The sequence below is a fragment of the Haliotis rubra genome, unplaced genomic scaffold (assembly GCF_003918875.1).
Source record: "Haliotis rubra isolate DU_JTF1 unplaced genomic scaffold, ASM391887v1 Scf387, whole genome shotgun sequence".
In the NCBI taxonomy this organism is placed as follows: domain Eukaryota; kingdom Metazoa; phylum Mollusca; class Gastropoda; order Lepetellida; family Haliotidae; genus Haliotis; species Haliotis rubra.
The window spans coordinates 21,085-48,154 of NW_025767065.1; the positions used below are offsets into that span (position 1 = coordinate 21,085).

Sequence of the window (27,070 nt, forward strand, 5' to 3'; positions counted from 1 at the left end):
TGGTGTAATCCTAGACTCAAATTTGTCACTTGACAATCATGTCTCTAATCTAGTTAAGACCTGCTTCATCTCACTCCGGAACATTGGCAGTATCCGTCAATACCTGACAACTGAAACACCAACAACTCTTGTTCGATCCCTTGTCATGAGCAGAATTGACTATTGCAACTGTCTGTTGACCGGTGCCAACAAGTCTCAGATACGAAAGCTACAAAGAGTCCAGAATGTAGCAGCCCGCATTGTGACAAGATCAGGAAGAATGATCATATTACTCCTCTTCTATACTTTCTACACTGGTAGCCCGTGGATTTCAGAATTTAGTTTAAACTTCTCTGCCTGGTCTTCCGCTGTCTGTCTGGGACTGACCCTACATATTTATCCAGCCTTCTTTCTCTGTACAAGCCTTCTCGTTCGCTCCGTTCACAAGATAAAGTCTTCTTCTTGTCCCTAAAACTAGAACAGTGCAGTATGGAAACAGATCCTTTGCCTGCAGCACCAGAGGCTCGGAACAAACTTCCACAGAATCTCAGGGACTGTACTGACTTTGTCACTTTCAAATCCTAGTTAAAACACATTTGTTCAGGACAGCCTTTTCAACTGTAACTGTGTAATTTGTTACATTCTATCTGCGCTTTGAGCATGGACTGCATGGATACCAGCGCATTACAAATGTGTTATGATGATGATGATGATGATGATCGCTTGGACAATGAGTTTCGTTGTCGTGATTTTGTTGACGATTCAGTTTTTATCAGATACTCTTAGTTTGACGGGTGATCTGACTTATAATTCGTCACATACTGTTTGGCACATCACAGCAGACTTTAGTTAACGTCTTCACCTAAAAGTGTCTTTGACAATTCATCAGAAGCACACAACCTGAGAAGTACCTGTTAAGTCATGATTTTAACAAACTAGTACAGAAGCCCCTACTAAATGCTGGCTGTATTGTTAGCCAACAGAGATACCATGACATGGTCTAACATGGAGGTGAGGTGAAATGGTGTCGTCGCTCATATGACGACGTGCATGCATATGCCAGGCTGCTTGTACTAGCCCAGACTTCAGTTGGTTTTATAGTGCTAGCTAACTGATATACCATGCCGCAGTGAAGCATGAATACCCCATTCACATTTATACCGACTCCGAGCCGACCAGTCCTTGTTGTGCCCATTAATGCCGAGCGCCAGGTAGGGACCAACAAGTACCATATTTTAACGTCTTTCGGTATGACGAGGCCGGGGATGGAACGCGCGACCTTCAGCTCTCCGCGCTGACGCTCTAACCACACCATGGAGGCGGTCGGTTTAACATGGATGGCCAAAGACACAGTATGCCGATTCAACGGTTGTCTCCCAAAACCCCTACAGCCCTGTACCCCTACAATTAGTTAAAACAACACACGGCATTTACCTGTCGGGCATAATGAACTGATCCAAAGGAGAGATTACAGAGTGGAGTATACAGTATGAGATTACGCTACAGAGAGTATACAGATGAGAAGGGAATAAGATTGTGCTATTGTTGGTAGGGTTTTAATAATTAATTTTTAATAAATTGAGATGATTTAAATGTTGAACTAGGTTTTCTTAACTTCCTGATGTACATAGTAAGTAGACATATTGCAAATCATAATAATATCAGTTGTAATAGTGTTGGAGATAGTAGACTGAGATAAATAATTTCAGATGATTTGGGCTGGTATATACGAGGGGCGTTCAAAAAGTAGAAAAGCCATATCCAAGATTTCACACATGTCGGTAATGTGGTTAACGAGATATTAGTCATCACAACACATTGGGACATAATATGTCTCTAAAAAATTGCAGAAAATGAAAAACAATCTGACATTTGGTACCTCTTGGATAATGGTATGCTCTGAGATAATATATAAAATATGTTCAGTATAATATTGCATGACTAGGCTCCCCGTCATAATCAACATTCACAGATTTGGATTGCTTGATTTACATTTAGACTGGGGCTGTTTTTCAAGGACACCCTCATTTTAATATTTCAAAAATATTGAGTCCAGATATTCAAGCTGGCACTGTTCACAATATATTGAGATCTGACACTTGTGTGACCATTGCTTATTTTATGCACTTTAATGTCTAAGTTTGATTCTAGCGCACTTCTGCCTATCTCAAACACACAAAGTGTTTCTTTCATATTCTGTTTCCTGAAGTTTGTGATGCACTTATTGCAGATTTTGCAATTTACCAAGATAAAAAGTGAAACAAAACGGGGATCGTGAGGCTGGAACATGGCAAAACCAATTTGCTTGAGGTTGACAGATAATATGTAGAAAAATACAACATAAAAACATTTACTATGTTATGACTATGATATTTAATGAAGTTAATTAAACCTCAAGTTCCATATTATTGAACTTTTGTTAAAATATTGTTGGTATCTTCCATTCAAACCATTATCTCAAACTCTTAGTTTGGTTATTGGTAAATCCTTCTCTTAATATCCAAGTGTTTGGCCTGGTCCATTGTATGAAATAGGTAACAGGCTGGAGACTAGCAGTGCATTGGACCATGAACTTTGTTGTTATAAGCTGCAGGGGTTATGGGCTGTAGAAGTTTTGGGAGGTTACCAATTCAACCATTGTATCAGCCCTTGTTAGTTCAACAGGGTGACAAGGACCATCTTTCAACTAACGCTTAGTCTCTAAACATATATATTGAAAAGAAGCCCCAGTGAGAAGGGAGATTCAGAGCCTGAAGAAATCTAGACTTGCTTTATTTAGAGCTTTAGCATTGCAGAAAGGGCTATACAAAAGTGAAAATTATGCAGTTCAGACCGACTACAGATTTTGATATCAAACAACCAACCATTCACTCTCAGGGCAGATACTATTAATTCGACCACAGAGGCAGTCGTGGCCTTTGGCCCCTTCATTTGTAATTTCATGTTTCCCAGCCTTTCGAGACCATGCATGACCTCCAGGATTTCACACAGATGGGTGCGGTGGGGTAGCCTAGTGGTTAATACATTCATTCCCCACATGGGTACAATGTGTGAAGCCCATTTCTGGTGTCCCCTGCCATGATATTGCTGGAATATTGCTAAAAGCAGCGTAAAACCAAACTCACTCACACACAAATGGTACACTCCAGGATTTCACCAACATGGTCAAGAATCAACATATAGCGTTCTTTCCAGCTGACACACCGTGATATACATATTGTATGTTGTTTTACGCCGCAATATTCCAGGTAAGGTGGCAGTATGAAAATAATCTGGACCTAACAATCCAGTGATTGATATCATGAGCACTGACCTACCTTATTGGGATAGTGTGATCTCCATTAACCTATGCTTGTTGTAAGAGGTGACTAACGGGATCGCAGACTTGGCTGACACATATCATCGTATCCCAATTGCGTAGATCAAGGCTCATGCTATTGATCACCGGACTGTCTGGTCCAGGCTCGATGATTTACAGACCGCCGCCATATAGCTGGAATATTGCTGAGTGTGGTGAAAAACTAAACTCACTCACTAGTGTGACTGTATTAACCAAGCCAGCAAGTCTGACCCCCAGATCTTCTTAGTCCCCCTTATAAGCATGGGTTGTTGAAGTCCAGTTCTAACCCGGATCTTCACGTTTGATATACTAGTACATGTAATTGATACTCACACAACCAATCACAAGCCAACACTACATGGTAAATAACTTTTATTGTGGAAGACGGTGGGTGCATCATAAACTGCTCAATAACAAATGTAATCTTCCATGTAGACTGGTAAATATAAATACATTGTACTAATAGGTGTCGGGTGGAAGTGGAACATTGGTCACATGTAGACTTCCCATAGTCACTCCTAAACAGCCAAACTAAAGCAGAATCAAGGTGAGGTGAAATTGGGTTTAACGTCGTAAAGCAGAATCAAAGTTATAGACGTTTTTCTCCTGGTGTGACGAGCAACCACTTTACCCGCTAGGCTACCCAGCCACCCCAGGATTAATATTGGCCTCTGACAGGATCCAGATAAATCAATGTATGACCATACAACATACATGAACTCTCTCACAGGTTCAGTATGACAGTATAAAATCAGTATGACACACATGCAAGTGTAATAGTTACTTTAATACCTGTTATTTCTGATCCTTTTAAGGTCCAACTTAGAAAAATACAAGGACCTGGCTGCTGTCATGGAAACAGTTGTGGAATGACATTTTAAGTCTTCATCTCTGATGATGCTGTGATGCCTTTCCAACAAGATTCAAAAGACATTAGCAATGCTGCCAGCATGGTGTAGACAATACACTTGTATATGTATAGTGACGTTTGATTTGTGCACATATACTTATTATGAACTTACCCAACCTACAGATAATAAAATGTAATATCCACTATTACTGCATATATAAAATATATTGCCATTTTCCCAAATAAATATTTCAACACTTTGAAAATACAATTCTACAAAATCTCCATATTTTTATGAAATTTACCATTAATAACCCTGAACGAAAACCAGGGGTAAGTGTACTGTTGCTCTCCTCACACTTAGTGAACAGTTACAAATATATAAAAAGCTGTCAGCATTACTATTCCCTGCATTAATTGTGAGGCCAAAATTATGCAACAATAAACATACCATTTTCAAATATTATCTTGATGAGCAACACTTTAATTTACTTTTTACAAAGTTCTAGTCAAAGCCTTTCAGTATCGTGGTGTGTTTCACCATCAGTTCTGAATCTTCATTCTAATGCCAAATACATTAAAAACATTTTTATTCTCCATTTCTAAGCAAGATTTTTATAGTATAAACAAAGTCAAAATGAAAAGTTCAAACAAACGTCAAAATTTGAAATATTGTGTAAAACATAATGTCATATCAAACTTCATAGCGTTCTGGCCACAACGTTCAAGTACTGGCAACAAATATAATCATAAACATGCCATGGCAGTCATATTGAAAATTTGATCTACGCAACTAAACAAATTCAGGCATAAACACTGAGAAAACAAGCATGGAATTTTCTGCTTCATTGGTCCAGTAGTGAGTGAGTATGGCTTTAAGCCACTTTTAGCAATATTCCAGCAATATAACAGCGGGGACACCAGAAAAAGGCTTCACACATTGTACCCATGGCCATCTGGGGAATCTAATCCGGGTCTTCGGCATGACTGGGCTAACCCCCTGTCCCAATAGTCTCTGAGGGAAATTTGTTGACAGACATTGAACAAAGTGAGCAAAGGTGTGTAAAATAGTATAGTGCTGTTCTACTGCTGAATAACAGTTGGGCATTCATGACCCACTAGTGTGATTCCAAGACAAGCCTTGTTGGAGGTTACAGAAAGAGACGAGTGTTGACTAATTACCAGTTGCCATTTACACCCTGTAAGGCTGGTGTTCGGTCTGGTGTGGCCACTCAGTCGATTAACACCATCAAATCTGACTTGTCAGAACTACCGGTACTTCGTTCCAGTGATGTTCAAAACCTGGAGACTCTTCTGGTTTCTTAAAATGGGTAGTTGACCAATACATGTACCTGCTAAAGGCCATAGTTTTGCCAGGAGTGAGTGAGTGAGTGAGTGAGTTTAGTTAGGTTTTACGCCACTTTTAGCAACAAATGAACTATAAAACTTTATGGATGACAACTTCTGGTTTATTTGCGTTGAGCGACGTTTCGATGTAGATTCTTACATCGTTATCAAGCCAAGTTTCGACGTAGATTCTCACATATAATCTACATCGAAACGTCGCTCAACACAAATAAACCAGAAGTTGTCATCCATAAAGTTGTATGTTTCATTTGTTGACTCACCAACTTCTAGAATGCCGATCAAACACTTTTAGCAATATTTCAGCTAAATCACTGCAGAGGACACCAGAAATGGGCTTAACCCATTGTACCCATGTGGGGAATCGAACCCGGGTCTTTGGCGTGACGAGCTAATGCTTTAACCACTAGGCTACCCCCACCCCAGTTTGGCCAGGAATCAGTCACATGACAGTACAAATTTATTTATTAAAATATCCACAAAAATTTCTCCAAATCATTCTGGCTGCATTTTCATAGTGTAAAATATTCAGTAGACCTGAATACTCCAGGTCTACAATATAAATAGAACTATCATTATATTTCTACAAGAACTAGCACTACAGTATAAGCAATATCATTACTGGAAATTGCATATAGAGAGACGAGTAGAAAAGTGACAAACGTTCATCTTGAGCATGCAAATATATAAAACATGTTCAAATATTGTACCTAAACTCTTTAGAAAATATTCTAAAATGAACATATTGCAAGAACAATGAAAATGTCAATTCTTTCCATTAAATAATATCAATTGAAATGTAAGGAATTGAGCAAAAAATTGCATAGGGCAGTTGTGTTCTAAACAAAGGAGAACATTAAAGAAACAAATACACTACCGTCGCCATGTAGCTAAAATATTGCTGAGAACGGCATTAACATGATTAAACAGCCAACCAACCAGCTGTTGGCATGACAGATTAACTACAGTGATATTAATGAATTGGGAGGTCCTTAACTTCTATTGAGTAGTCTAAGAAGATATACTTTTGCATGCCATATGTAAGTGTCTCGGGGGAATATCATAACTGGCTCACAAAGGTTTGAATAAATGGAAGAATACATGCAAGGACATTGGCCAAGCTGGTCAATCAATTTTTAATCTGCCTCCTCTGCAACCAGATTATATGACCCAATTTCATTCATATTCATTCAGATTTTAAAAAACTTCATGTACAACTCCAGGAAAAATGAAATCTGAAAAATAAGTAAAACTGAAATGCAGTTTCATTTTATTTTAGTAAAATGTTTTAAAAACCTAATGTATTTACTGTTTATATCAAAATATATAAATTCTAAAGAATGAAACATTTAACTTCAAAACCACAAATCATGATGGATCAGTGTCTATAACAAAAGGGAGGTAACTCTAAACTTGCTTCTTTCCCTATTTCTCTCATCCTAACCTTTCCCCTAATCTAACACTGAGAAAACCCTCAACAAATAATTGGAATTGGAATAGTATATTTCCCCTGACCATGTGAATTTGTTCACTCAAAACGCATATACCAAACAAGAAAATACATTGTCTTTCAGTTTCCATGAAACAATGGATAAGTTAAGACTGCCGACTTCTTTTCTTTTCCACTATTATCATCAGATTTTCATTCCCACTCGTCTCACCATTAAATGTGCATCACATCATCGTAACCATCAAACTGAGTGTGACTGACATTCATTACACTCACTCCAATCCGCTCTGCACAGACTAGAGTGAGTGAGTGAGTGCGTGTGGATTTACACCACCTTTAGCAATATTCCAGCAACGTCATGGTGTTGGTGTGTGGGGGGGGAAGGGGAAAGAGAGAAGGGAGGGAAACACCAGAAATGGGCTTCACACATTGTTTCACCCTTTAAGGGAATAGAACCGGGTCTTGGGCGAGATAAGTGTATGCTTTAACCACGAGGCTAACCCCACCTCCACCATTACACACACCACATACAAAGGTATACATGAAGTTAATGTGCACAGATGTTTTGAACTATCTTGTCGTACTCCAGGTATAATGCCATATTGTAACATATGCTATATTTGGGAATACACTTTCTTGGTAACATACAGATTCTAGTACTTTTTGAAGTTGCGGTGATTAGATCACAGACTTTATGGGCTAAATACAACTAACTACAGATGGATTACAAAATATAACCATATCAATAAAACTGGGAAATTCTGCTATACATTCTCATCATTACTGCTACCATACCTCGTCTATCTATTCTAAAACATGTTCTTCAAACATTGTTACTGTACATGGAGTTACCTTCTGCAAAAACAGAAAATGTAAATTAAAGAAATTATGAAAAAAAAAAGAAGAAGAAATGTCACACTGTGAGAGCAGCAAATGGGCTCGCTCCTCATCTTGTATCACACATTTCAATTCTCTCATTGCAGTCTTATCAATGTTTAGCACCTAACTCTGAAGGTCAAACACAAAGACGTATTGTCAAACCACAAAAAAACCACTGATGTCAACTTGACAATGACCATGGTTCGGTTGTTCAAAAAGGCTGTTACCCGTGAAGATCCAGGTAGAATAGGTCTTCAGCAACCCATGCTTGCCACAAAAGGCGACTTGCTCATACTGTTGATCACTGGACTGTCTGGTCCAGACTCAATTATTTACAGACCACTGCCATATAGCTGGAATATTGCTGAGTGCGGCATAAAACTAAACTCACCCACTCACTCAAAAAGCTGTTATTGCCACGTACTGTTAAACACTAACAGCCCATTAAATAGCTAACAAAAAGTTAGCCAACAGTCTGTTAAAATTTAACAGGCTTCTGAACAACCGGGCCCAGTACTGTAATCAAAGGTTGAACAATTTAACCAAGTCTGTTGTCAGTTAAACTCAAGTCCCCCTGCCCAATATGTCGATGAATCTAACAACTAATTCATTGTGACCAAGCAATATTGTATAGTGTAAGGATAACAGTATTGAAAAAATAACTAAGTACACTAGGGGATAACACATAGTATTGCACTGACAACTTTAGTGACTTGTCAATAAAATCTGAAGTACTCAGTGGAAGACTTGCAATATTGCATTTGTCAGCTGTCTTCATTAGTTCTTTCTCAAGACATTCTTCCACATATAATGATGTTTAAAGGGCATGTGCACCATGAGTGTCTCTGGTACAGCGTGTGTAAACACTAGATGTGTAATGATACAGAGATACGATATTGTATCCTGATACAGGCCCACCATCCAATACATCAATTTATACCCTGGTTCCTAATACATACAATGCATTACACACTATAGTCTGTTTGCAGTGAAAACGTTCCGATGAATTTCACTTTAAGCAAAAAAGTAAATCAAATAAAGTGAAATTAAGATTATGAATCTTCATAATTTTACCTTGCCAATTGAACATTTTTAAAATCTCAGAATGTTATTCAACTTAGGATAAAAGTTGTTTAACAAACGATCATAGTTTCAAATCGCTATTATTGGTTTGTATTACAAGGGGGTAAGCGCAGTAGTTGGAACAGTGAAACAAATGCACGTGCGGTACGTGATGAGCGTTAACTTAGACCAACCCTGCTTTTTCTCGGTGTTTCATGTAATGTGTAAACCCCCTTGTAATACAAACCAATAACAGCGATTTGAAACTATGATCATTTGTTAAACAACTTTTATCCTAAGTTGAATAACATTCAGAGATTTAAATGTTCAGTTGGCAAGGTAAAATTATGAGGATTCGTCATCTTAATTTCACTTTATTCAATTTACTTTTTTGTTAAAAGTGAAATTCATCGGTACGTTTTTAGTGCAAACAGACTATATATTGGCTGAAACTATGAAAAAACGAACAGAAACTGTTCAACAAGTCTAAGAATGATCCCCTTGTATTTCCTGATTAAAGGCACAATGTCACACATGTTCGGCAATATTTTGGCCTATATTATATATATATTTGGGCATATGCACTCACTTTAGCTTCCTATTGATGCAATAAAAGACTTATTATCCCTTACAACTTGCCTGAAATCGATAATTTGAAACTTCAAGGCAAACAGCTTCCAAACAGAGAACACTTGCCATATATGGAATGAAAACAATTGCTCCGTACATTGAAACAAACTGTCGCACGTGGTGTTGTCGGTGTTTGTTGAACTGATTTCACTCACAAGTTGTGCGTATGTTTTTGTCTAGGACTGAGTTCTCACTCCATAGGAGTTATAGGATATTCGTAAAGAGCCCTCCAAGGGACATAATTCTATGGGGTTCACCTAAAATAATGTTCGGCCAGTAGAGGGCGCAAGAGTCGATTTAATGCAATGTTGCATTAATTCTTTCAAACTTTTTAATTTATATTGTAATCAAAATATGTAATAAAAATTGGAATAAACTATATGGTAGCTTCCCTGAGGTCTGATAGTATTATTGAGAGAAATGCATTATTTATTTTTAGAGAAGTGTGGTGTGAAATAATGCCTTTAACTTTAAATGGAATAAAATATCACAGAGCCCTCCAATATATATGTGCCCTCTGATCAGTATGCTATTATCAACCTCTGTAAATTATACACAAATTATTCGGGGCCAAGGATATCAACTTTACAAATGAAGGTGCTGTATCAGGATACAAATCATATCACACCCATGGTGCCTGGAGATGCATCATATTGCGACCCCACCATATCGCAGGTCTGTCTCCAGATTCAGTTTACATGCAGTAACAGTGAACCATGTAAATAACAAATGATATCCCAACATTGCATAAACAATGTCTGGATGTTCTAACTCACAACAAACTTCAAACATAACATGGAAAAAAACATAATTTGTTAGGCCAGTCTTAAATATTTTCTCCTAGTAAGCGATCACAAAGCAGAAACATATTTTGTCTCTGATTTTTAAACTTTAATTCCTCCATTGTCAGATTATCTGGGATACATGTGAAACAAGAAATTAAAATGGCATGACCTCATGGCACATCAAAACATGGAAACTTAAAATACAACATTTAGGAAATTCAGGGGTGGTGCATGTAAGTAACCATGGTAACTGGAATATAAGGTGTGGGGGGAACACATGGAATGAATAGGAAGATAAATATGTGAAACAAAATAGAATATATTTCATAATTTTGTAACAAAAGACTTGATGAAATATGGTGCACTGAACATGCTGACAATATAGACATTTGATCATAAAAACATGGATATCAAACTGACCTCATTCTGAAGTGACTTCTTGCCAGTCTTATCTGAAACAACTTAAATACAAATAATCTATCGTAACAGGTCCTGTGTCACCAAGGAACTGACTGGCGTTTCAAGCTGCTCTGGTATAGGGATTCAAACCCCAGACATAGTCCAGACTAGTGAACACTTTAATGTCTTTAACCACTAGACTACCTTGTATTCAAAACAAAAAAACAAAAAAACAAATATCTTGTCACAGAGCAAAGCATCTACAAAATCCCTCTGAGAAGGAACCATTAATTCATCAACTCAGGACTAAAGCAGAAACTTACTCTAGTGTTTTCCTGATGCTTGTAAGCCCTGATTAGCATCTTTAATATCATTTGTTTGAGGTAACCATGGTAATGTCTAAGTTGGGACTAGAAATATTTTGATATAAAGTGCTCATTTATCATCAGTCTTATCAGTGAGTTGGAAAAAGTAATGCACTTACATCACGAAACATATCTTTCGTCAAAACAAAGAATAACTATAGTCCGTTTGGCTCAAAAGCGGACCGATGAATTGCAATCTAACTCGAAAACCAATAAACATAAAATACTCAATGAAACGCTGATCATAATTAAAACATCATACCACCTCTGTGAGGTTTTTTGCAGAATTTTTGTCCTAAAAATAAGAAAGTTGTATCATTAAAATATTGACACAGTTCACTATTTGTTACGAGGGAGGAGTGCAGAGAAAGGGACAGCCACTGGGGTAATAATGTCTATCATGTTGTGTGCGCCTAGAGCATGTCCCTACAGCGTGGAGCTCAGCGCTATATATGTGGCCAATTATTATTATTAAATACTATCATTGTATTTTCACATGCCAGCATTATTTAGTAGTCTCTGGCCAAGTGTGAATTTGGAAGGCTGATACAACATTTGCAGGACTATTCAAAGCAGCTACTGAGGTAGATGTTTCACAACATTAGTGAGTGAGTTTGGTTTTACACCGCTTTTAGCAATATTCAAGCAATATTGCAGCGGGGGACACCAGAAATGAGCTTCACACATTGTACCCATGTGGGGAATCGAACCCAGTCTTCGGCGTGACAAGCGACCGCTTTAACCACTGGGTTACCCCACTGCCCCTTCACAACATTAAAAACGGTCACTCTCTCCAGCTTCATCCGTCTGGCTGTTGTCAGGTTTACAGCCCAAATACAACCAATCACAGTAACAGACAGACACAGAAACTTGGACAACCACTGACGGGCCTCAACCTCTTTCTGTTGAGGCCAGTCTATGACTTATAAAATATGTACATGCACAGATTTGAAATAATTTGTGCTTGACAAACTCTGACAAAATTCTAGATCTTACTGTAGTTCTCAAAAATATCTTATTGCAAATATCATAACTTCAAAAACTTGTTTGCAGATGCAAAGAATTTGTAAACACATAGGCAGTATATCTTTGTCATATTCTCCTCAGACACAACCCTTGGTGCCTGATGAAAAGTTTCTCAGAAAAAATGTTACCACACATACTGATAAAGGCACAGGTCACCAACAAGCACACATTATTTGTGGCTTGACCAATGGTCAAATGTTCATCAAGTTGATTAAATTGCTGGTAAGTATAGAAAGGAAACCTTGGTATAGTTTGTGTAAACTGAAAGTTATCTGGGGTACATTTGTGTACAGAGAAAGTTTACATTTCTGTGGCACCAGAGCTGATGCCACCAAAAGCTATAGATTTGAACCAAGACCAGCACATGCAGCTGATTCAGGAAGATTGTGAAATCAAGTATGAAAACTGAAATCCATGTAGCAGGTAAAATGAAAAGAGTGACTATTTGTGACAGTCAATCTCTAGCCAGCCATTCTTGGCCTGGTAAGCTAAAAAGATAAACCAAAACAAAACTAGCTGTAATCTGATGCAATACAATGATAGAAATATTATAAAATGTGACCCAAGGCACTGTAAAAAATTATGGCAAGTAACTCAATAGAGTTATTTTGTTATGTCTATATTATATGACCTTCAGTTAAGGGAGATAACTCTCAGCAGAACTCCTCGTTGCTGTCTTGTGACTGTACACTGAGGTCAGCAAGGTCAGTGTTGATGATGTCAAGTAGCCACGCTGCCTCCTCCACCACAACACACATCAACTTGTCCAGGTAAGTCTTCTGTGTCGTCGCTTCCCTCACCGTCTCCCTCAATGCTTGCAACACCTCCTCCTGTTGATAGAGATGATTATAGGTCCTGCTTACTGGAAATATAGGTGGTTGACAGAGTTGTTAAAGGAGGGGAATTAAGGTGGTTAGTGTTGTTAAAGGAGGGGAAATACAGGTGTTAATCATGTAAGTGAACCATAGGTGGGTAATTGTGTAGGGGAAGTACAGGTGGTTAGTGATGGAGGTGAAATATATACAAAATTTCATCCAAGTGTCTATTGATATCAACAATATCAACACAAGTTGATAAAGTTGAAAGAGTTGATATAAATTTGATATCAGAAGACACTCTGGTTAGATTCTATTTTTATTCTCAAAAATCACTCTTCATTAGTTTTCAATGAAAAAATGTAGAATCTCACCCTCATTGTGAGTCATGTAATTGATATTCTGATATCAAATATATCAACACTCGCATTGGATGATAATAGTGAAAAATATACTAGGGTTGGGTACCTCATTGCAAGCTAGCATACACTCGCGATATTTGTATATTTGGCACAAAATAAAGAAACAAGGAATAGAACACTTTAACATCAACACAGTGGTTACTAGTTTGAACTAGTTTCTCCACTCTTTCAAAAAGCCCTGAGATTTTAGACAGCAACTTGACCTGGTCAGGACATATCAGAGATCACTGGTCATTAATGAGTAATATTTAAAACATTCAGATCCAAAACATTGCTAAACACTTGAACAAAAATTAAGAACACTTCAAACCAAACTTGACTTCCGGTGTGAAAAACAGAAATATCCGAAGATTTCCGAGTGTTACAAAGTTTTCCGAACGCATGTCGAAATACCGGTTTTCGATCAGCGTATCGACAATACCTATCGATTTCATGTCTGAACCAGTAAATACCACTAAACCGGTTATATTGCGCAGCCCTAAAATATACGTGGTTAATGGTGTAGGGGAAATTACGATAGTTAACCCTGGAGGGGAATGTAGAAAAAATAAATCAGGGCACTTAACGGAATGCTACTGCAGACCTCACCTTGGACGTAGTCTCCTGGTCCAGATGCTGTATCAGCTCTTCATACAGACCCACACCTACACTGTCTGGGTCTGGTGGCATGGGGCCAGAGTCTGAAATACCACACTCACTTCATGTTGTGTTGCCATGGTTACAGATCACTTGAAAATATGGGTACTTTCATCTAGTGTTACTATAGTAACAGATATCATGCTACCCCTTCAATACACTGGCCATTTCATCTGGTGTTACCATGGTTACAGACATCACCCAACCCCTTCAATACATTGATCCCATTATTTCGTGTTACAGATATTCTTAACAGCCATGGTGCCTACTGCTTGAGCTAGTGACCTGATCAATCTGGTATTATTAAACATAATGGCTATGAGTACAGTCTAATCCGACACTTGTAGTTACAGAGAAATATGTCGGATTAACGAAAATGTCGGATTAATGAAAATGTCGGAAAATATCAGAAATTGTAGATCTGGTTATATCGTCTTACGTTTGTTTTACCAGTCGATACGCTATGTAACTCTCAGCAGCCATTATGACCCAGGATGTCAGATGGAGTCACTGTTTACATACAACTAGTTCCACACTAACATATGGATGTCTGGTATGTCTAACATATGGAGTTTCCTGTAAAATATCGGACGTCTTCAGTAGCTTAGCAGGTGGTGTACTCGTGACAGACATCTTGTCGTGATGAATGCTCAGATTCGGTTGTAAACATTTTATACAGCTCGCTCTTTTGTTATTTCTTGATTAAATCGCCTCAATTAATTATCTTTTGTTTCCTAATTAACAAGTGTGATGTTCACGAAGTGGGTGTTAAGCAGCCAGTAAAGGTTGCTAGATTGGTGTGTCGGTCGAATCGCGAGAATGTCGGATTAAGCGAGGTAATTATCACTGTTTTAAATGGTTCCCTATTTTTTGTCGGATTAACGTGATTGTCCGGATTAATGAGTGTCGGATTAACGAGAGCTGACTGTACTAGGAATATGACACATGAGGATTCAAACCTGAATGAGTAAATGCACTATCCACGCACCTAACCTGTTTACAAGCTGAAACATCTTACAGGTTGTAAAGGTAAGTTCAGATATTGGGGAAATGATGGTTCTGATGACAATGATGATGATGATAGTGATGATGATGTAGGATAAAAAATCTGAATATGACAAAGTGAGTGAGTGAGTGAGTTTAGTTTTACGCCGCACTCAGCAATATTCCAGCTATATGGCGGCAGTCTGTAAATAATCAAGTCTGGACCAGACAATCCAGGGATCAACAGTATGAACATCAATCTACACAACTGGGAACTGATGACATGTGTCAACCAAGTCAGCGAGCCTGACCACCATCCCGTTAGTCACCTCGTACGACAAGCATGGGTTACTGAAGATCAATTCTAACCCGGACCTTCACGGGTTGTATATGACAATGTCTCTGATGATAAGATGAAGAAAGTCACTGACAAAGATGGTATCACTGATGACAGTAACGGTGAAGATGATGCTGATGACAACATTGATGATGACCACGGTGGTGGTGGTAGTTGTGGTAATGATGATGAAGATGGTAGCAATGACAAGGGCTACGGTAATGATACCAATGATGATTCTGATGACAACACTGATGACGACCATATTAGTGGAGGTGATGAAGATGGTAGGGGTGATGAGGGCTACAGTAATGATAATGATACTGATGATGATTCTGATGACAACATTAATAATGACCATATTAGTGGAGGTGATGAAGATAGTAGCAGTGATGAGGTCAACTGTGATGAAGATGATGAAGACGACATTGAGGACATACTCTTGCCTGACTTGGTCAGTGTTATTGCTTCTAGTTTTGCCAAGACAGCATCTCTCTGTCTCTCCACATCAAGTAAAGCACCAGCCTGAAGTAGACAAAGAAATCTGAAAGACCTCCATGAAATCATCAGTACAAATGATATAAAATCAATACAAATAATAACATTAGTACATATGATAATACCACACATATAAGACACCTACATCAAACGCATCACACATAACAGCTCCATCACACATATGACAGCCGCATCAAACATGTAACACAGCTGCAAAACACATATAACACAGCTGCATCACACACATGACGCATCTGCATCACACACATATAACACAGCTGCATCACACACATATAACACAGCTGCAACACATATAACACAGCTGCATCACACATATTACACAGCTGCATCACACATATAACTCAGCTGCATCACACATATAACACAGCTGCATCACACATGACACAGCTGCATCACACATATAACACAGCTGCATCACACATATAACACAGCTGCATCACACATATAACACAGCTGCAACATCACATATAACACAGCTGCAGCCACACACACATAACACAGCTGCATCATAAAACAGCTGCATCACACATATAACACAGCTGCATCACACATATAACACAGCTGCATCACACATATAACACAGCTGCATCACACATATAACAGCTGCATCACACATATAACACAGCTGCATCACACATATAACACAGCTGCATCACACATATAACACAGCTGCATCACACATATATAACACAGCTGCATCACACATATAACACACAGCTGCACACACACACATATAACACAGCTGCATCACACATATAACACAGCTGCATCACACATATAACACAGCTGCATCACATATAACAGCTGCATCACACATAACTCAGCTGCATCACACATAACACAGCTGCAACACACATATAACACAGCTGCATCACACATATAACAGCTGCAACACACATATAACACAGCTGCATCACACACATAACACAGCTGCATCACACATATAACAGCTGCATCACACATATAACACAGCTGCATCACACATATAACACAGCTGCATCACACATATAACACAGCTGCATCACACATATAACTCAGCTGCATCACACATGTAACAGCTGCATCACACATATAACACAGCTGCATCACATATAACTCAGCTGCATCACACATATAACTCAGCTGCATCACACATACAACACACATCACACATATAACACAGCTGCATCCATCACACATATAACAGCTGCATCACACATATAACACAGCTGCATCACACATATAACTCAGCTGCATCACACATATAACACAGCTGCATCACACATATAACTCAGCTGCATCACACATATAACACAGCTGCATCACACATATAACAGCTGCATCACACATATAACACAGCTGCATCACACATATAACACAGCTGCATCACACATATAACACAGCTGCATCACACATATAACACAGCTGCATCACACATATAACACAGCTGCATCATACATATAACACAGCTGCATCACACATATAACACAGCTGCATCATACATATAACAGCTGCATCACACATATAACACAGCTGCATCACACATATAACAGCTGCATCACATATAACACAGCTGCATCACACATATAACACAGCTGCATCACACACATATAACAGCTGCATCACACACATATAACACAGCTGCACAACACATATAACACAGCTGCATCACACATGCATAACACAGCTGCATCACACATATAACACAGCTGCATCACACATATAACACAGCTGCATCACACATATAACAGCCAACACTGCATGCACAGCTGCACATATAACACAGCTGCATCACACATATAACACAGCTGCATCACACACATATAAACACAGCTGCATCACACATATAACACAGCTGCATCACACATATACAACAGCTGCAACAAACATATAACAAAGCTGCATCACACATATAACACACAGCTGCATCACACACATATAACACTGCTGCATCACACATTTACACAGCTGCAAACAAACATATAACACTGCTGCATCACACATATAACACAGCTGCATCACACATATAACACTGCTGCATCACACATATAACACAGCTGCATCACACATATAACACTGCTGCATCACACATATAACACTGCTGCATCACACATATAACACAGCTGCATCACACATATAACACAGCTGCATCACACATATAACACTGCTGCATCATCACATATAACACAGCTGCATCACACACATATAACACAGCTGCATCACACATATAAACAGCTGCATCACACATATAACACAGCTGCATCACACACATATAACACAGCTGCATCACACACATATAACACAGCTGCATCACACACATATAACACAGCTGCATCACACATATAAGACAGCTGCAACTCACATATAACACAGCTGCATCACACATATATAACAGCTGCATTACACATATAACAGCTGCATCACACATTTAACTCAGCTGCATCAAACATAACACTGCTGCTGCATCACACATATAACACAGCTGCATCACACACATAACACTGCTGCATCACACATATAAAACTGCTGCATCACACACATATAACACTGCTGCATCACACATATATAATAGCTGCATCACACATATAACACAGCTGCATTACACACATATAACACAGCTGCATCATTATCACACATATAACACTGCTGCATCACACATATAATAGCTGCATCACACATATAACACAGCTGCAACACACACATATAACAGCTGCATCACACATAACACTGCTGCATCACACATATAACACAGCTGCATCACACATATAACACAGCTGCATCACACATATAACACAGCTGCATCACACATATAACACTGCTGCATCACACATGACACAGCTGCATCACACATATAACACAGCTGCATCACACATATAACACAGCTGCATCACACATATAACACAGCTGCATCACACACATATAACACAGCTGCATCACACATATAACACAGCTGCATCACACACATATAACACAGCTGCATCACACACATATAACACAGCTACATCACATATAACACAGCACATAACAGCTGCATCAGATATAACACAGCTGCATCACACACATATAACAGCTGCATCACACATATTTAACTCAGCTGCAAACACACATAACACTGCTGCATCACACATAACACACAGCTGCATCACACATAACACAGCTGCATCACACATATAACACAGCTGCATCACACATAACACAGCTGCATCACACACATATAACACAGCTGCAACATACATATAACACAGCTGCATCACACATATAACACTGCTGCATCACACATATAACACAGCTGCATCACACATATAACACAGCTGCATCACACATATAACACAGCTGCATCACACATATAACACAGCTGCAACAAACATATAAAACAGCTGCAAAACACAACACAGCTGCATCACACAACACAGCTGCATCACATACACATATAACAGCTGTATCACACACAACACAGCTGTATCACACATATATAACATATGCTTCACTGACATAACCCAGAATACTCACCTTGACTTCAAGTGCTTTCTCAAGGTCGCTAACCTTCATAGTATGGCCAGACAGGGCTTCTTGCAGTTGTTGTACCTCTTCCTGGAAAAATAGTTCCAACAAAAATAGAAAACGGAATTGTTTTTTCACAAAATGCTTCTATCAAATCCCTTCTCTTCCCTACGTGGCTCCAAAAAGGCTATTAACCAGCCAAGATACCTGGATTATCTGATCAGCAGATATATTTATAGGTATGAACAGACAAAGGGAAAGAACTCTTCATAGCAAATGCAGATTCTAACCTAACAAGATCATAATGTTTGTTGCTCAATATAGCACTTAGCTGTATTGAAGCTATATCATCATGGCCTATATGTATATTTTAGTCGGGACCAAACAAACCAGTGATTGATATTACAGCAATCAATCCATACCTTAAAGGTAAAATCTACCAAAATATATATACATGACCATAGCTTTGTAAAATAGGACCCTGTACCTGGAGGGCAATGTTGTCCTTCACATCATTGATGTGCTCAGCTGATGTATTCTTGATCACCTGATTCGGATCTACATTCTCGGACTTGAGGTCGACCAGAAAATCCCTCAGCTGCTGCCATCGGTGCTCCGATGAACTCAACTGGAACAATGATATTGTCAATAACCAGAAGCTCTAATAACCAATCTCAATCATTACATTCTCAGTGTATAGTAAATGAATGGATCGTGGAGCTTGTGTTGTGGACCTCGTATCATGATACAACAGTATCATTACACCACTAATTCTAACCCCAAATCCTGAAAGTGTGATAATGTACAGACACAAACTCCACACATGGACACAGGCCTGGGTACCAATGGAAATCACAGAATACTGACATACAATAGACACGAGATCACTAGTATACCCACCTTAAAACTGAGGTCTGTGTTTTGTTGGTCGTAGCATTCCGTCACAGAACTCCTGCAAAACAGTTTCATCAGCATAAACAAAACCTGTAAACATCAATTATTGCACATTATGACACTTACCAACAAAGGATCATCTGGCTATAGGATTGAGCTCTATCATATTTACTAAGAAAGGTGGGATACTGTATGGTTGACAACTTCTTCATCATAGTATTATTACTGATATTATATAATAAAGAAGATGTCATCCATACAGTAACCTCCTGCCTTTCTTATTACTCATCAACTTCTAAATGCCAATCAAACAGATAATATTTACTGAGTGAGTGAGTGAGTGGGGCCACTTTTAGCAATATTCCAGCAATATCACGATAGGGGACACCAGAAATGGGCTTCACTTATTGTACCCATGTGGGGAATCAAACCCGGGTCTTCGGCATGAGGTCCGAATGCTTTAACCACTAGGCTACACCACCGCCCCGATAATATTTACTGACTCCTACATCAAGCATGCAGTACTGTAACACTACACCTCAATACCCACATGATGGTTGTTTTGTTTCATCAAGTAGCTGTTAAATTCAAGCAGGTCTACTGACCGAGACTCATAAATTGTACTGAGGACAGGTTGAAATTCAATAATGGTAGTCCTCCTTGACTAATAAAATTTCAGGGCTATGATTCTGAACCAGTTTTAAATGTCCAAGATATTTTTTATGGATTAAACTTCTTTTTTAATTTCTCTCACAACGTTTCGAGACCATTCCAGGTCCCTTCATCAGGTGAACTGGCAGTTAGGACTATGACGTCGTCACTATGACGTCATTACTGAGTTATGACGTCACAATGCAAGTGACATCACAGTACACTAGGGAGAGTACTGTATAAGTGAGTTAGTTACATAATGATGAAATTCATGCTAAATAATAGAGTTGAAAGTTGAATTGTCAATACACAACAACTGCTAATTACACAAAGGTTACTTGATAGCAGGCTTTCCAAAAGAATAGTAGACTCGTTTTTCTTGTATCTAAAGTTCATCTAAAGTTCATCAAAAAGTTAATCAAGAGGTCCCGTTATTTCTTCGCACTTGGCAGGTATACACCTTGATCACGATTAATTGCTGGTTTATGTCTCCTTATCTCGACTTCCAGCTTCCTGTAGTTTTCTCCGACGCCAGTCATTGTTATTTCTCGAAATCACCTAATATCATTCCACATGATTACATGACTTGGGTTATTTGCCTTGTGCTCCGATATAGCTGACTTATCAGCATACTGATCCGTGTGAGTTGGCTTCCTGATACTCACACGGATCAGTATATCAATTACAACTCCTGTCACCACCCACAGATCAAACAAGCAATTATTGCTACTCTCACTAGAAGAGCCAAGTCGATCTGTCACCCAGATAATTTAAACAGTGAAATTGATTACCTCAAGAGAACCTTTACCGTCCTCAATGGCTACCCAGCCCGTCTTGTCTCCAGGACTATCACCAAAACGCTTGAAGTATCAGAACCGGCCTCAAGCCTGAACCATCCCGATCAGGATCACAATACCCTAAATTGGGACCAGTCAGCCATCAAATAGCCCGACTAATCAAGAGCAAAGTGGGCTTTGATATAACTTTCTCTAGCGGTACAGCAATTAAGACACTCCTCTGGGAAAATGGTAGAGGATCTTGCAATGGAAGCCCCAACCCTAGAGGATGTGTATACCAAGTACCATGCAGCTGTGGCGATCAATATATAGGCCGAGACTCTCAGGCCCATTAACACCCGGGTTGCTGAACACAAGTCATCAGTATGCAAACAAAATGATAAGTCAGCTATATCCAGACACAAGGCAAATAACCCAAGTCATGTAATCATGTGGAATGATATTAGGGTGATTTCGAGAAATAACAATGACTGGCGTCGGAGAAAACTACAGGAAGCTGTCGAGATAAGGAGACATAAACCAGCAATTAATGCGTGATCAAGGTGTATACCTGCCAAGTCGTGGGACCTCTTTTGATGAACTTTAGATGAACTTTAGATACAAGAAAAAACGAGTCTACTATTCTTTTGGAAAGCCTGCTATCAAGTAACCTTTGTGTAATTAGCAGTTGTTGTGTATTGACAATTCAACTTTCAACTCTATTATTTAGCATGAATTTCATCATTATGTAACTAACTCACTTACACAGTACTCTCCCTAGTGTACTGTGATGTCACTTGCATTGTGACGTCATAACTCAGTAATGACGTCATAGTGACGACGTCATAGTCCTAACTGCCAGTTCACCTGATGAAGGGACCTGGAATGGTCTCGAAACGTTGAGAGAGAAATTAAAAAAGAAGTTTAATCCATAAAAAATATCTTGGACATCAATGTACAACTTCTAAATGCCACTGAAAGACATCAGTTTTAAATGTTTCAATATATCTACAAACAGTCAATCTCACATAAAATGTAAACATGCTAAACATTTTTGCCTTGCTCAGGTGTGACAGGCTACAAACTATTACGACAACTGAATTAAGGTTCCCACAAGTGAGCTGGTCAGAAACAAATTTGTAAGGCTTACCATGACATATCAGATAGTGATTCAAGTTTCAATGGACCTAAATAACAGTGACCTGATAAACAATTCAGATTTAACTTGACAACTAGTGCTACACGTCAGGGACGAGGATCCATACCATCAGGATATAATACTATGAACTTGGCGAGCTCACATACTATAACCCCTGACCAAGCTACATATATTCTTCTCTGTAATCTCTTTACCAAAACATGCATGGTTACCATGGTTACTGGGGACCTGTTCAGTGCCAAACAAGTGTAGTGTATACGTACAATGTCCAGAACACTTGGGCCACATCAAAAGATAAATTATGTAAACATCCGAAGGTACAATAATCACATAATCACAGGTAAATTGTGAGTGAAATTGTTTTGTTCTTCATAATTCTTCACAGAGTTCTGTTAATGTGACAGACAGACATTTTGGCATCCTTCATTACCTTCTGTGTTGCCTAGCAACCACCATTTGCAGTTGATCAGACTTGAGCATCAATCGTTCAAGTAAAAGTTCTGTAGATGAACAGTTATCTCCCCTGATAAGTGATATCCCATTAACTTCCAATATTCTGAAATGGAAATATCAGTCTTAGATATAACAGTAATAGAGTAACAACACAGCTTACGAAACCGAAAATAATGACATCCTGCTTATGGCAATCTGTCAAAATATTTCTGTGTTCTCCAACTCTGTTTTCCCAAAGGGATATACATCATGTATATTTACCGGTATACTAGTGTATATGTTTCTGTCCCGAGCCCTGACTAAGACTTGACTTACAATGCTCTTTCACTGAGATAAATGTCACAGATTTAATCACACAGACACAGTATACCGGCTCTGGCCAACCATTCCTTGTTCTGTCTCCTTAATGCCAAGCACAAGGCAGGGTGTCGGTCACTTCCTTTGGAGTGAGTGAGTGAGTTTAGTCTTACACCGCTTTTACCAATAATCCAGCAATATCACGGCAGGAGACACCAGAAATGGGCTTCACACATTGTACCCATGTGGGGAATCGAACCCGGGTCTTCGGCGTGACGAGCGAACGCTTTAACCACTAGGCTACCCACCGCCCCTCTTTAAATGTCACAAAAACTTTATTATCACAATGGTGTCAAGTACTCACAAATCTGCAACTCTCAAGGGTGATGTTTCGGAGACGCTCCTGACGACAACTGTGCCTTGACTGGAAACGTCGCACACAAAGTCGTATCCGTCCTGTCCCCGCTTGATGATGAAACACTGAACACACTGTGGCCCACTGGCTCGGAACACATCAAACAGGGCCGGTCGTCTTGACAACCTGTACAAAAACAAACCTCTTCCCCAATCAACAGGACCAATGGCACGGAAGAAGTGAGTGAGTCAGGATTTACATCACAACACTCTCAGTTGTCGGATGTACCTATTACAAGCACCAACATGTGATTTGAATGTGATTGTGTTTTCATTGTAAGTTTTGTCAGCATTATCAGGTCCTTCTTTGATTGGCATTCTAGAAAGGCAAAAGGCATCAAAACATGCTAATACATTCATATTTTGAGCAAGTGAGTAAATATTGTGTTTTGCAACAGTTAGCTGTATCGTAGTATCGTAGACAATAGAAATGGCTTCCAACATGTGATCATGTGGAACTTTCAGCATAACAAGCAAACATTTTCACAAGTTGTTATAAGGAAGCTACCTCATCAATCTACACTATTGACATGCGAACCCAACTGCTCGCCTCTTACAAGCATTAACTGCTGAAGAACAAATTATAACCCATATTTTCATGAGTCAGTAACGACATGATTGTGTCTCCAGGGTAACTGGCAGAGATATTTCCTCCTGACTACCGGATCGTGTTAGTCGTCTGTTACGACAAGCATGGGTTCCTGAAGATCAATTCCAACCCCGATCTTCATGTTGAACTGAATGGGTAAGTTAGGTTTAATGCAACTTTGAACAGTATTCCTGTAATATCAAGGCAGGGGACAACAGAAATGGGTTGCTGATGGCCAATTCTCATGATTCTAACCCTGATCTTCACAGGTATGAAAGTGAAAGGTAATTATGTAAATAAACATCTAAACTAAGAAAGTAACCCATTACTTACCCCTTAGCAGCCAACAGAGCATTAGGGGTGGACTTCCTCTTCAGATACTTCCTGGCGGGTGAAGCAGTTGGAGTAGAGTCCGACCACATCCCATCCACCCCAGACTCTGACCTTGACCTTGCTTTTCCTGCAGGAACTGAGAGGACAGAGGCGCCCCCCTGGTGAGGGACTCCGTGAGAATACAACCAGGGAGGGGGAACTACTTCTATCCCGACATCGAGCTATACGCATAGCTGCGGCATACTTTTCCTGGTCCTGAGCGTTACTGTAGCGAGTCTTTCTCTCTACTTTCCCAGCCATCTGGCTGGGCGACACAAGGTCGTATACTTCAGACAGCAATTCTTCTCGATCCATTGGAAGGACATCACTGTCATCTTCAACAATAAACATCAATTCAGAAGACATTCTGTTACATACACCCTCAGATATATATATTATTCCATATATAACACTGAATGTAAAGGAATTCAGTGTTCTTTATAGTATATTTTGACAATACAGTGGAACCAAGTTTATCCTGACACTTTATTGTGAGAACTGAGAATGAACATGCAATTTATGTGTTGCATAATGACTAGCATTTCGTCGAAAAATAATTTTGAACTGCAGTCATTAACAGTTTTAAATTGCAATTCAATAATTGCAATTCTGTAAAAGATAAACATTTTTTTTAATTTCAATCATTCTACCAAACATTTCATAATTGCTCATCCTGAAACTTGAAAAATACATATTTACAGATACAAAAATTTGCAGTGAGTTACATTAGCAACATTACATAACTTATGCCTATAATTCTATCTATCAAAACAAAGCACTTACATACAAAGTTGAGATTCAAATGTATCAGGTCATTTCCTGTCACTTTATACTCTGAAACAAAATCCCACATATCAGATAACTGAATCATGTCCAACAGTCGGTACAAGGACACAGGGTGACTGCAAACACTACCAATTAATTATATTTAATTTTAATTTGGGCTTCCCCCAGTATGGTGAGATTTTAGATTTTTCTGTCTCATTGTGACACCCACTTCAAGCCAGCATGTAAAGCCTCATTCAAGACACGTAACATTTTCTGCTGTCATTTATGCAGGAGCAAGGACTGTACTACGGCTATGCATATTTTGGCTAATTTAGTTCTAAACTTTGGAACAGTGAGTTCAGTTCTATGCCGCTTTTAGCAATATTCCACCAATATCAACATGGGGGACACCAGTGGGCTTCACACATTGTACCAACTTGAGGAAAGAAATCCAGGTCTACAGCATAATGAGCGAACACTTTGACCACTGGGCTACCCCACCACCCCTAATTTGGAAAGAAGGTAGGGGTGAAACAGTATGCTCTTACCACAGTACGGTACGTATTGCGGTACAAGGTCTTCGGTTTGGTCTGGTTCGGTTCGGTACATCAGATATGATCATAATGCAGAAAATTGACTGAGCCAAGACAACAGCCAAACCGTGACAGATTTTGACAAAATGATTCGTTTTCTAGGAAAGCTTTAAAAAGGTTAATAAACTGATTGCGCGAAAACCGAAAATACAGAATTTTTGGATTGCATTACGGTATACCGAACTGAAGGCAAAATACCACAGTTCTACTAATACCGCTGATATATACCATTTTACCCCTAGAAGAAAGGGCTGAAACATAAACATACACCAATAGCCATCTTTAAAATCAGACTGACCAGTCAAATACAACAGTGATTATTGTGACGTTAACATTTATACAAATAAATTTCAAATTTTTAAGTCACAAAAGTTTCAAAAGAGGTATTGGATCGGAGTGAAGGATCTTTTAATGGCATCAAATTTAATCCACAATATTAGCATTAAAGGACAGCTATAAGTCATAATACGTGGCTATTTTAGTCCTATTTTTCTTAACTGTATCATCAAAAGAATTAATAAATCCGACATATTCTGATATATTTGAGCACATGCCCCCTGCAGACACTTACTGTTCACCGCAGGGATGAACTTGTGCAGGTGTTTCGACCTGACCCACTGCTCCACGTCATGGACGTCCCATGTACTGACCTGCAACGTCACCATACAGCATCACCATCGACACACCAACATCAGACACAGGCATTATATTAGACACCACAGGTTATGAAACTACTTCCTCACTGAGTGAAGAGGAAGACCTGTTCACATGATATATCTCC

The 27,070-nt window shown here is 39.0% G+C and overlaps 1 protein-coding gene across 1 annotated transcript; it reads right to left on the reverse strand.

The window, feature by feature from the left end:
• Nucleotides 1-12,434: 12,434 nt before the first annotated feature.
• Nucleotides 12,435-26,994, reverse strand: LOC124286574. Its single transcript, XM_046722942.1, has 12 exons — nucleotides 26,940-26,994; nucleotides 25,712-25,762; nucleotides 25,178-25,263; nucleotides 24,890-25,110; nucleotides 23,918-24,094; nucleotides 23,234-23,359; nucleotides 20,224-20,275; nucleotides 19,811-19,951; nucleotides 19,333-19,413; nucleotides 15,765-15,849; nucleotides 13,956-14,047; nucleotides 12,435-12,960 (listed from the first exon to the last, which is right to left on the reverse strand). Exons 1-12 carry the CDS (start codon nucleotides 26,992-26,994, stop codon nucleotides 12,784-12,786), a joined length of 1,344 nt encoding a protein of 447 aa, XP_046578898.1. The 3' UTR covers nucleotides 12,435-12,783.
• Nucleotides 26,995-27,070: the final 76 nt, after the last annotated feature.

What these genes read in the sequence shown, in the direction of transcription:
- LOC124286574 (XM_046722942.1), bottom strand. Translation starts at nt 26,994, where the DNA reads ATGCCTGTGTCTGATGTTGGTGTGTCGATGGTGATGCTGTATGGTGAC. An exon ending in TTTGAATCTCAACTTTGTAT is followed by an intron (nt 25,264 to 25,711) that starts GTAAGTGCTTTG and finishes TTATTGTTGAAG; the next exon opens with ATGACAGTGATGTCCTTCCA. An exon ending in AGAAAGCACTTGAAGTCAAG is followed by an intron (nt 15,850 to 19,332) that starts GTGAGTATTCTG and finishes TGTCTACTTCAG; the next exon opens with GCTGGTGCTTTACTTGATGT.